Source organism: Triturus cristatus, chromosome 10 (genome assembly GCF_964204655.1).
Source record: "Triturus cristatus chromosome 10, aTriCri1.1, whole genome shotgun sequence".
Taxonomy (NCBI): domain Eukaryota; kingdom Metazoa; phylum Chordata; class Amphibia; order Caudata; family Salamandridae; genus Triturus; species Triturus cristatus.
Window position 1 is genome coordinate 958,824,573 of NC_140593.1, and position 12,997 is coordinate 958,837,569.

At 45.3% G+C, this 12,997-nt stretch overlaps 1 protein-coding gene across 2 annotated transcripts in view; it reads left to right on the plus strand.

The window, feature by feature from the left end:
• The window catches only part of TMC7 (transmembrane channel like 7), a 261,682-nt gene that overhangs the window by 194,419 nt on the left and 54,266 nt on the right, over nt 1-12,997 (plus strand). For both annotated transcript variants that reach the window (XM_085628843.1, XM_085628844.1), the window contains exons 12-13: nt 155-338; nt 10,473-10,603. In XM_085628843.1, the coding sequence (XP_085484969.1) occupies nt 155-338; nt 10,473-10,603 (315 nt within the window). The remainder of the gene's footprint in view (nt 1-154; nt 339-10,472; nt 10,604-12,997) is intronic.

A 12,997-nucleotide genomic window follows, 5' to 3' on the forward strand; every position in this document is an offset into this window, starting at 1 on the left:
ATGCAAAAGTACACCTGCAATCCATTTAAAAAAAGACATTGCGCAATTTACTTTGTAGTCACTCTGCATTATGAAACATCTTGCATAATCATGATGAGACACAATGTTTTAAAGAATTGCTTTATTTTAAATGGCTGATGTTATGTTTTTTCAGACTTATTGTCACATATTGTCCAAATAAATTGGTTCAGTGGTGGGGACTACAAGAATTTGAGATTCCCGAGAATGTACTAGGTATTGTTTATGGGCAAACAATCTGTTGGATTGGAACTTTCTACTCTCCACTTCTTCCTGCAATAGCAACTGTGAAATATTTTATCATCTTTTACATTAAAAAGGTGAGTATTTTTTGGCATAACAATTAGATGGCTATATAAGGTTAAGGTGCACATATGGAAGAATTGTATGCATGCGCTACAAAAAAATTTGTTTATAGTTTACCTACACACCTATCGTGTTATTGTTGATGATGAATGTATTAAGTGTATTTTTTCATTTGAAAAAACTCAAATTCGCTTACATGTGCTGCCGCCACTAGTCCAACCTTTACAGGTTAAAATCTGTGTTTTTACATTGGTGCATGTGATACCTCTGTAAGTTTTAAGCTTTTCTGATTCTACCACTTTGATCACACTTGTGTACGGATCTGGGTAACTTAGACCTCTTTCATAAGTTGGAGAAAGATATACTATTCTGCATCATGTAGACACTTTGGAAGTTGCAGAGGTTCTGTAGTAAGTTATCCAATGTCTTAGTAGATCTTACATTTAAGAGATATGCAACTTACTATACTGATCAGACTTTTCTTTTGCTACCGTTTTGAAGTTTGTGTCCTGAAGTGCAACAGAAAGTAATAGGTCTATATGTGAAAGTACCTCTCTTTGCCTGTCATCCTTATTTTCTGTGGCCTAATTATGGTGGTTTTATATCTGTACTCACTGGGGCACTACTGTCCCATCTGTGTTCTGATCTCTAAAACATGAGAGATTTGGCTAACTCCTAATTGGCGTAGTTAATTTTCCAGTAAGGCCAAAATATATGGTGTTGGCGTAGAACAATTAAGTGTCATCTGTGGACTGCAGCAGATGTTGTGCCATACACTAGACTGACATAGAAATTAGAGCTTTTGGCCTAACTGCGTAGTTTGACTTGGGCAGCGTTTAAACATTCAGGTAAGCCTCTCAAACTAACCCTTTGTGACTCACTTTTATATACAAAACAAGCCACCTCATTGGGTAGGTAGTGTCCAGGAGTCCCACCCACCAACTAGTAAGTGAATTCTGCAAAAGTGGCACCCCACCCACAGCTCATCAGAAAACATCTGGAGCCGAGAAAGAACATAAGAGCTGGACCTGCTGGCTGGGACTTGTGAAGACCTGAAGTCTTGGACCTGCTCCCACTTGTACCTAAGACTAAGATGTGGACTCCAGTTGCCATTTGGCTGACTTCCTGTCTGGCTACAGGAAGCCAACAAGCTGCCAGGGGCCTTTTCCCTGAAGTGGGGCTAACTGAACAGTAGGAACTGGACCTTCCTAGTAGCCTCCACTGAAGTGAGTCCTGGCCCATCAGTGCTGCCACTGAATCCCTGGAACCCTTAGAAGAGACCAAAAGGAACTGCTCCCAAAACATCTGAAAAGTTGGGACTTCCAACGTTTTCATGATAACCTCTTAAGAGTAAGCAGGGCTTGTAGCAAAGGTGTCCGATTTTGAGAGGATTATGTCTAACAGCTTCATGCTTGTCCTGCTGGAGGATTATGAGCTCCAGGAGAAATTCTTTGGCCAAACTTAGAGTTTGGCAGGTGGGAATTCTATCACAAACATAAGCGATATCCTGTCAGCCTTATTACAAGTGCATTAGGATACAATGTGTCAAGAATCCGTCCCAGGTCCAACACTCCTCAGGATTCGGGCGACGCTATATGGGGTCCACCTCTCGACGTCACCAACTTCCTGCACTAAAGGCACGGAAGACTGGAGCAGTCAAGCGAGGGAAGGGAAGGATGGGAACAGCGGGGAGTAGAACCTGTAAAGTAAAGTTAATACACAAACAATAATAATACAATTTGCAAGCCAAATACCTACTCTCAGTAATTCTCGCTACTGGGCACAGATATGGTAAAGAGCTTCTACTTTCTGCATCACACTCATACCACCACTCCAGGACGTAACCATACACAACTTGCAAACGTGTAAACAATAAAGACCCACAAGTCTGGGTTATAATCTTGTACCCCTGAAATGGAGGATAACTAAAGAAGATTGGCAGTCTCCTTCTCTGCCGTTATAAGTAGTGGACAAAAGATTAAGAAAGTAACATGTGGCGTCTATCTTGACACCTGGTCGATGCTCCACTTCTGGAAGCAGCACCGACTAGAATTTCTTTGGAAGTTTATGATGTAGGTGTGCTGGGAAAGTTATACCAATACCTCTGCAGCAATACTCTGGAGCTCGGGCTCCGAAATGAATTACGAATGACCCCCACCTAACTCGGTACAGAATAATCCTCTGTGCTACGAAACGGAGGTCTAACTGATTTCAACTACCAGTATCCCTAGGTCTTACTCCAGACCTTTACGAGGGTCTTTGCATATCACTACAGACTTTGCCAATGGCCATCCGGCCATGAGAACCTGTCCGTAGTACACGCTCTTCCTTCTTTGGGCAATGATACCCCTTCAGATACTTGCTGTTTGTCGGCGAAGACCGGAACTCCGCCGTAGATATAGCGTGATGTCGAGGATCTCGCCTCTCTCCTGGGATCAGACGACTCAGATGCCTGTGCTTGCCTCCCAACACGTCGTCAACGCCGCAGGGAACCCCAGAACCTATGGAAACAGGACGCTAACACGGAGTCTCCTATCCTAGAGACTCTGATGCCGAACTCGCTCGGCCGAAAGGTGCAGCTCTCCCCTCGCCTCTCACGAAAGCCGCGGGAAAGAAGTTTACAGGACTCCGCCCGTCAAGTCCGGAAATACATCAATTACGCACACCTGATGCGTGCGATCCGGGCGTTTTATGCCCATGGCTCCTCCCCTTCAGGCACATGGGATTCTGGGAACTGTAGTCTGGGCAGGCGCTCCGTGTACCGATCCTGACACAATGCACTTGTGATAAGGCTGACACGATATCCGTCATGCAAGCACGGCGGCAGGGTATATGATTCTGCACCAACTACCAGTGTTTGTTATAAACAATTCAAAAAATGCTCCATATAATTGCTAACGATCAATGCTCACCTCCCGAAACCTGCCACCGACTAAGGGTTCAAATACAACTAAAAAACACAAAAGATGAGAGAGGCATTGTTACAAAGGCAAAAAATTAATCGGGTTCAAATCCCACAAATGATTGAGGACGGCGATAACAGAAATGGTCAGTCTTTCAACTAGCTGGTTTTGTAGATTCTTTTATTCCCAATTTGAGCACAACAGCCAACGCGTTTCACCCTTGCGGGCTTCTTCAGGGCTGCAATTAACAATACAAACATAATCAACAAAACATACTGTTTCAAAAAAGTAATTTCAGAATATTATTTACATGAGTATGCGTCACGCAACAATCTTTTGAGTATGATAAACAGAAACAAACATAAAGTGCAAATGTGCAGTACGACCAAGACAACATCATTGGTGCAAGAGTCAAACAGTGTGTCTACTCTGTCATGCCCAGGTAATGTTGGTACTTGAAAATCTCCCATTGAATATGGAAGAGGTTGCATTTAGAGACCTGGCCTACTTTGCTTCTAATTGGGATGTACTGATGCGCTATTGTCAAGAAAATGTCATAGATTTTACATATTATGGACAAGATTTGTGATGCTCCCAAGGCAGTAACTAGGGGGGAGAGAATAGTCCACCCTGGGACTTTTATTCATTTTGGTAAAGTGAAAACACAAGGCTTACTACTGTCTGTGGATGTACATATAGCTGCATAAGACAAGAGGGGAACTTGAGAATCTCCTTATAGGTGATATAAAAGGCAAGTTGTTCTGTACCAAACAACTATATTATGAAACACAGGACAAGGTTGACAGGTTGTTGATATACACCATAAACCTTGCCCAGACATGCAATCTAATTAAACAGATCACTTCCCTTACCAGCGATCTTGGGTTTAATCAATCAGACATTTGAGATGTTTCCCATGCCTAGTATTCTTACTTATTTAGAACTGATTTCCATAATGCGATGGGCAAGTTAATTATTTGAAATATGTGCAATTATCCAGGTTGGATGTAGAGATATTGAATCCTTTGGAGACCCAGTTGCAGAAGGAGAAATTATTTTGGCAATAAAGAGGCTAACTGGCATCAACTCGCCTGGCCCAAATGGCTTTACGACTTACTTATCAAGATATTATGGTGGAACCGCTTGTAAGGACCTTAACTTTTTTCTTGACTCCAAATCAGTGACTGAAACCATGATTCTATCGACACACTTTCAGCCTCGAACCTGACACACTTTCAGCCTCGAACCTGACCAAGGGCCTGCTATCTTTGGGATCATATTAGTCATTGCTCCATTTAACCGTGGAGAAGTGTGGCTCAATGGTTAGAGCGGCAGACCCTGATGCAGAGATCTGGCCCGGGACCAGGGTTCAATTCCCGCCTCGGCGGGTCTTGGACTCAATTTCCTCGGACCTGATAATTCTCGCCTCGGTGCCTACTCTAATCATGGGTCCCACTCTGCAACTCTGGGCAATAGCTTGCTTAATCTCCAGAACGGCCCCAACAGCGCTAGGGATGCCTGGCTTCACCTTGGGGGTGCCCAGGAGTGGACATTTCACAGGGAAAGCCAGGAAGGGTTCCACAGCGGTATGAGTACAAGCGCCAGGACGCCCCGTTGCTGGGGCAGCAGTGCGCTATACAAGTGCAAAATTTCATTTCATATAATTTCAACCATGATTTTAACATTTTCACTAAAATTCCAACTACAAGTTTTGAAAATAATTGGCAAGGCCTTTGCTTCCTTACACTTAGATGTGAAGATTTTCACCAGGATTCAAACCATCTATTATAAAAACGTGACGAATCCTAATCTTCCAGAGCCAGTCCACATTAATATACGGTACACAAGAAAAAAGCACAATATTTATTTTGCCTTGACTAGCATCAATACAGTTGAAACTTTTAAATTATTAATTGTCCACTTTTACTGGATGTGGAGACTAGAATTTTATGAGGAAAGTGTTGGTGAAAATGGGACGAGGTAATAATGTTCATTTTGTTGAATTTTCTTTTTTCCATTTTTTAGAATAACTTAATACTCAACTGTTGTAACTACTCATTTAATTTAGCAGAACCAGACAGGGTTACACTATTTCTGCTGTTGCTTTTGGCATTGATGATGGAGCCCCTTGTTAAAAAAAAAAAAAAAAAATCTACTCTTATGAGTCAGTGTGACAACAAAAAAGATGGCAAAGTGTCAACTCATCATAAACTGTCATAGTTTGCCAACTATATTATTAGTTTCCTGATCTGCCACAGTTAATTCTTTGTGTGTGGTGGCTGTATCTCGGAGACCTTAGGATAGAAGGAATCCCAGGTCTAGGAGAGTGAGTTCAGTGTTTCATTATACACAAACCCACGTAAAGAATTGTGGTCTCCTATTGAGGAAGGTCACTCCAAGAGTTGGACGAGGTGGGCTCACTCACATAATGTGACTTGCTTCATCATAGGCCACTTTGTCCCACCCTGGTAGGATGATACCACCAAGTCGGACTCAACCTCAGGTTGGACTATCCCCATGGAGTTCTTAGATATTTTTTTACTCTGGATAACAGTGGTCAAGTTACTAACTAAATATATCTTGAGGTACTCCACCAAGTATCCTTTTAGTCACATGGTACCTTTGGTATTAAAGTTGATTACCTTAAGGTAATTGAGGGGTATGATCCTTGCCATTCCAAATTGTTCATGTTATTGCCTTTCCTAATAGCCTAATCAGTCTGGGGCGTTTGTCAGGTTTGAGCTTTTTCTCCTACCCTATCAATAAGTGTGGGTCCTACCTCTATAAACCACAGACATCTAAGTTAGATATCTAAAAAATTAGGAGACAAATATATAATTAATGTGATAGTCTCATAATTATTAGTCAATACATGAACGGATTATATTATGCTTGGTTGCCCTGTATGTCTTAACATATGATCTGTTCAAAACAAACCATTCTAGCAGATAAAACACATAAAACAAATCTATATACATTCTTTTTAGGTAATTAACATTTGTGGTACTTGTAAAAAGTAAATAGAGCAAGCACACACGTGACATGACACATGTGGGACATACAAAGACATGCTTCAATACACAGAGTCAAACACTGAAAAGATTGTGAATGCCCCAATTAGTTACCATTCGCTTGCCTTTCTCTCTTTTTTTTTTTTTTTTTTTTTTAATAACAAAACTTCTTATATTACCTTGTAAAAAAAACTTCTGTGTCTCAAAGTTCAGAGCAAGCTGCCGAGGAGATTTAGCTTAAAAACACACATACACACTTGCTTCGTCAAGGAACTTATGGGTATGTATAAAAAACCTTGGCAGCCAAGACCCATCTGTGTCACTACGTACCGCCTGAACGCCAACCAAGTGACGAAGCTAGTGAAAAATACATTGGAGTATTCTGAACTCGGAGAGCCTCAAGATTGAAAAACCAATGTTCTCCTTCAAAAGGAGCAAGAACCTGAGAGAGACTCTTTGATACACACACGGCAAAAGAAAATATCCACAGGCTCACAACAGACTCTGTGGAACACTCCCGGTCCCACAGGCCATCAACCTTGTGGCAACTGTTGGGTATGTCAATACACAAAGAAGAACAAGTTACTTACCTTCAGTAACGAAGTATCTGTAAGAGACATCTGTTAGTTATAGATTCCTTACCTTAGAATTACCCCCAGGCATCCGACTGGATGAGGAACATTTTTCTTCAGCAGTACCCCTGCGTGTCGGTAGGTGGCGATGGTCCACTCCGCATCCGTCGTCAGCATCGTGGTTGCAGGGATGCCGTCACGGTGCCTACACGCCACCCCAGCACGCTGATGTCGGTTCTGACACAACTTTCCATTCCAGAAGCACAGAGCCTTGAAAGACACTGACCACTGGTGCCCCACACTAGGGCTCTGCAAGGGAGTCTCTATCCCTAGAAGTCAGTTCGCAGAGCAAGGAGGATGGATGGGGTGGTAAGGAATCTATAACTTAACATATGTCTCTTACAGATACATCTTTACCGAAGGTAAGTAACTTGCTCATCTGAAAGAGACTATTAGGTATAGATTCCTTACCTTAGAATAGATACCCCAGCAATACCAAACCCGGTGGAAGAGACTACTAACTACGTTCACACCAGAACGTCCTGGAGGACTGAACTGGCAAAGTAGCCCTCTGGACTAGACTATTCAGGCAGTAATGTCTGGTAAACGTGTGCATAGAAGCCCACATGGCCACCTGGCAGATGTCAATGAGTGGGACTCCAGGTGACAAACCGTGGTTGCTGCCGTAGCTGTAGTGTAATGAGCTTACAGCCCCACTGGAGGTTCCTTTTTAGCTAAAGTGTAACAAACCTCGATACAAAGGACGACTGACCGAGAGATGGTATGCTTTTGCACATCCCAACCTTTCTTGACACCCACATAGCCAATGAAGAGTTGATCGTCCACCCGGAAATCATTTGTGCGGTCAAGGTAGAAAGACAGTGCATGTTTTGGGTCCAGACGGTGGAGTCTTTCCTCCTCCTTGGAAGGGTGTGGAGGTGGGAAAAAAGTGGGCAGAGTAATAGTCTGTCTGATGTGAAAAGGAGTGACAACTTTAAGTAGGAAGAGGGCCTTGTTTTAGCACCACTTTGTCCGGATGGACTGAAAAGAAGGAGCCTGAAGCTCACTCACTCTGCGAGCAGAGGTGATGGCAGCAAGAAAGGCAGTCTTCAGCGTGAGAAGGCTAAGAGGACAGTTGTGAAGAGGCTCGAAGGGTGCGCACATAAGGTAAGTCAAAACAAGTTTCAAGTCCCAGTGAGGCATTATGAAAGGAGATGGCGGAAAGAGATTAATAATGCCTTTAAAGAACCTGCTTTCAATTGGGTACTTGAACAAAGAGGGCTGATCTGGGAGCCGAAGGAAAGCAGAAATGGCTGTAGCCTTTAAGAGTGCTCAGAGCAGAGCCCTGCTGGGCCAAAGAGAGAAGGAACAAAAGAACCTCAGAAAGGAGATCAGCAGCCTTTGCTGTGCACAGTGCCACAAACGTGTTCCATCAACAGGTTTATACCCTCTTAGTCGAGAAATGCCTGGCTGCCAAGATGACATTACAGCCTTTAGGAGGAAGGTCAAAAGCTGTCAACTGTCGCCGCTTAATCTCCACGCAAAGACGTGGAGGCTGGATAGGTTCGGGTGGAGGACCGTCCCCTGCTGCTGCGACAGAAGTTCTTCCTGAAGGGGCAGTCTGATCGGAGGATCGATAGCCATGGTCAGGAGCTCGAGGTACCATACTCTTTGTGCCCAGTCCGGTGCCACAAGAATGACTTGTGTCCGGTTGCGCTTGATCTTCTTCAGCACTCAGGGCACAAGTGGTACAGGCGGAAATACGTACTGGAGGCCACAACTTTACTCGTGACGAAACGTGGCACCGAGCGAGTGCCATCTTGGAAACTCCAACTCGCAAAGCTGCTAACATTGCTTGTTCTCCTCAGTGGCGAACTGATCTAACCAAGGCTCTCCCCACTGCTGAAATAGACCTTGCACCACCTCTGAGTGAAGACGCCATTCGTGATCCACCAGACACCGGCTGCTGAGTTTGTCCGCCCTGGCTTTCAGAGGACCTGCCAGGTGTTGAACCACCAGGGTCCTGCCCTGATGATCCAGCCATGTCCAAAGGTGAAGAGCCTCTTGACAAAGGGTCAACGACACCACCCCGCCCTGTTTGTTGCAGTACCACATGGAAGTGGTGTTGTCTGTGAACACCTGCACTGCTTCCCCTTGAGGGAGGGAAGGAATGCCTTCAGTACCAAACGCATTGCCCGTAGCTCCAACGGGTTGTTATGGCGCCAAAACTCTGCTGGAGACCAGACTTCTCTGATCTCCACCTCTCCCAAGTGGCCACCCCATCCCAGGAGTGATGCATCTGTCACTACGGTCAGTTCTGGTTGGGGATGGGAGAGTGATCTGCCGCTGGCTCAATCCTGGTTTGTTAACCACCACTGCAGTTGTTGCGCTGTTCCCTCCGAGATCTGGATGTAGTCGGAAACATTCCCCTGATGCGGCACCCACTGGAACTTCAGCTCCCACTGCAGAGCCTGCATATGCCATCTGGCATGATCCACCAGCAGGAGGCCATGAGGCCCAGCATCCTCAGGGTCGTTCTCACCGAAATCCAGGATAGAGGCTGAAACATCGGTATCATAGCCCGAATATCCCGGACTCGCTGCTGCGAGGATAGGCCCGAAACTGCAGTGTGTCCGATGAAAGGGAGCGACACAGAGGGAGTCAGGTGTGACTTCGGCACGTTGATAGTGAACCCCAGTGAATGCAGAAGATCCAGCGTAGTCTGAAGGTTAGAGACGACAGCCTGGTGCGAGCCTGCTTTTAACAGCCAGTCGTCGAGATAGGGGATAACTAGGACCCCTGATCTGCGCAGATGAGCTGCAACCACCTCCATCACTTTCTTGAACACCAGAGGGGAACTGGGAAGGCCGAAGGAGCACGGTGAACCGAAAATGGTTGTGGCCTACCGTGAACTGTAGGTAACATCTGTAGACTGGCAGGATGGGGATGTGGAAATAAGCATCCAGCAAGTCCCAACGCCAGCAAGTCCAACGCCATCATCCAGTCTCCAGGGTCGATGGCAGATAGGACCTGAGCCAAGGTTAGCATTTTGAACATCTCTTTCCCGGGGAAGCTTAGTAACAGCCTGTGAAACTGCACCCTTTCGTTTGTGAAAGGAGTTGCTTTAAATATTATGCTACTGCTGGCATAATTTGAAACGGGAAAAAAAAACCATTAGCATCTGCAACGCCAATAGCTCACATTTTGACTAATGCGAGACCTATTGCATTGCAAACGCTTCTTTTCTGAGCTGCCTCCTCTGTGGCTTCATCTATGAGTAGGTGATTGAAGCAGCGACAGAAGAATCAATAAAAAAAGAAAGTTCTCCCAAACCGGAGATAAAGAAGGCCTGCATATGTACACCATACTTCACTGGTGTTCCTCGGCTGAAAAGAAGTGAGGTATCAGCTGCCAGAACCAAACATGGTTGGAGGCTGCAAAGAAGAATGATACTGGAATGAGCCAACGGTAAGCAGGAGGTGGGAATAAAGTGGTTTTATTCAGACAGCGCATGCGCCCTGATGCTCTACCCAAAAAAACCTACTGCAAATATGAATGTAAACTTTGTATTAGAAATATATGCACATATTTGTGAAATGAGCACTTCTAAAGACTTGGTTCTTAACTTTATCCCTCTAATATGGGGTGTTTTTTTTCCACAGATAAGTTTAATGCAGAATTGTAGGCCTGCAACAAGGCCCTTCCGAGCCTCCAGTTCCCATTTCTTCTTCCTGTTGGTGCTGTTAATTGGACTTGTCCTGGCTTGTATTCCTGTGGGATTTGGCATAGCACAGTAAGTACTGCTTCCTGTAAGGTTTTTAATTTAAAGATTCGTAATATGTAATGCTATTAACACCAGCAAATGCATGCAGCATTAAGTATGCACCGTTACACTTTACATTACATGATCCGTGACAGTCATTACGGTTATGTATGCCATTTTCATGCATGCTTCTATGTTATGTTATTGGGTTTTTATAATGCGCGCAGTTACTCCTGGGAGTGTCCCGGCGCGAGCCTATGAGGTGCCAATTAAGAAGAAATTAAAACAGAAAAGTTTTGAGCTGTTTCTTGAATTGCCCCAGCTCTTGGATATGGCGCAAAGAAAAAGGTAAAGAATTCCAAGACATGGCTGCCCTCACGGCCAGAGATCTACCCCCCATTCTTTGAAGGCGCACATGAGGAACTTGCGCAAGCAGCTGAGATGACAATCTCAAGTGTCTGGCAGGCGCGTAGAAAGCAAAGCGCTTTCTAAGGTATATAGGTCCTCCAGTATACAAAGTATGATGCGCTATAACCAGGGCCTTAAACTCAACACGCTTCATAACAGGTAGCCAGTGCAGCATACGCAGATGATGCTTGACACGCTTTCTAATAGGAATGTTGAGCACCAGCCTGGCCGCTGCATTCTGGACCACCTGCAATTTTTTAAGAATGTAGTCAGGAAGGCCCAGATACAGCCCATTGGCATAGTCTACCTGAGAAAGGATCAGTACCCGGGTCACTGTTTCCTTCGCTGTCCTAGGTAGTAGTGGAAGGAATTTCTTGAGAGACTTTAATATCCCAAAGCAACTCCCAGCCAATTTTTTAATCCGAGTCGAGAAGGACAACTGCTCGTCGAACCAGACGCCCAGATTTTTTAACTGGTAGTCCAGAAGAAGATGGCATAGGATAATCGGACGGCCAGAGAGATTCCCTGAACCAGGGGGGAAATTCACCGTAAAGAAGGGTTTCGGTCTTTTCCTCGTTACATTTGAGTTGGGCGGCAGAGAGCCACTGGAAAACAGCTGTCAGACACTCCTTCACCCTCCAGGTAGAAAATTTCGATTTACCCCAGGTGAACAGAAGTTGGGTGTCATCGGCGTAAGCAACGATCTTGGCACCCTGCTCTTCCGCTAATTGGACCAGAGGAGTAACATATATATTAAAAAGCAGGGGGCTCAAAGAAGACCCCTGTGGCACTCCAGTGGTCACAGATTGGAGAGGAGACGAGAAAGGCGGGAGCCAGACCTGTTGCGAACGCCCCTCAAGAAAGGATGCCAGCCACTTCCAAGCTAGCCCAGAGATACCCATGTCCGCCAGCCGGGCCAAAAGCAGTGCATGGGGAACGGTATCGAACACCGCCGATAAATCCAGCATTGAGAGCAGCACTTCCACCAGAGTCCAAACAGTCTCGAATAGCTTCAGAGACTTCGACCAAGGTTGACTCAGTACTGTAGGCAGCTCTAAAACCAGATTGTGCTGGGTGAAGTAGGCTGGTCCCCTCAACAAAATCCATAAGTCGTTTATTAACTGCCTTCTCACAAATTTTCGCCACACAGGGGAGCAAAGAAATGGGGCGATAATTCCCTGGGTCCCCAGGATCAAGCGATGGTTTTTTAAAAGCGGAAGGATCTTCGCCTGTTTCCACTCTACCAGGACAACTGCCTCTTGGAGGGAAAGATTGACGAGTGTATTGACCTCAAAATTAACCGATTCGGCGATGGAGGACAGGAGCCTAGCCGCGCACGGGTCATATGGTGACCCGGATTTCATAGATTTCAATATTTTAAGGGACTCTGACAAGTGAACGGAGGAGTAGGCTGTCAGCATAGAGGCGGGAGGTGGTGCTGCAGCCAAAGACAAACTGGCTGGCGAACGTTGCCTGGTTGACCTGAATCTTATCAATACAAAAAGTTGGACAGCTTTTCGCACCAGGCAACTGACGCGGGGAGTTTGGTAGTCATAGCCTTAGGGGCCATGAAACTCTGAACAATAGAAAATATTTCCCTAGAATTGTTGCTGGCAGACTCCATCTGCTCAGCGTAGTATAAGCCTTTGGCCTTTCTAATGGCCATGTAGTAAACTTTCTGGGCTTTTCTGAGTGTCTTCTTAGCCCCTGGACAATAGTCCATACGCCAGCCGCGTTCCAGCATTTTGCAGTGTTGCTTAAGTGTTTTCAAATCAGCTGAGAACCAAGGTTTAGAGGGAGAGTCCCTATGACTGATACAGCATGAAGGCGATGAGAGACTGTCAACTGCCCGCCCGATCCAATCAGTAAAGTTGGCCAGAGCCACTTTCAAGTCAGCAGGGAGAATGGACCTAGAATCTTCTAAAACGAGGCTAAAGTCTACCGGGTCAATTTTGTCGGTAGCAGGGCTAGGACTGGACTGATGGTCGGCAGCCCTTTCTCCCACAGCCCACGTAA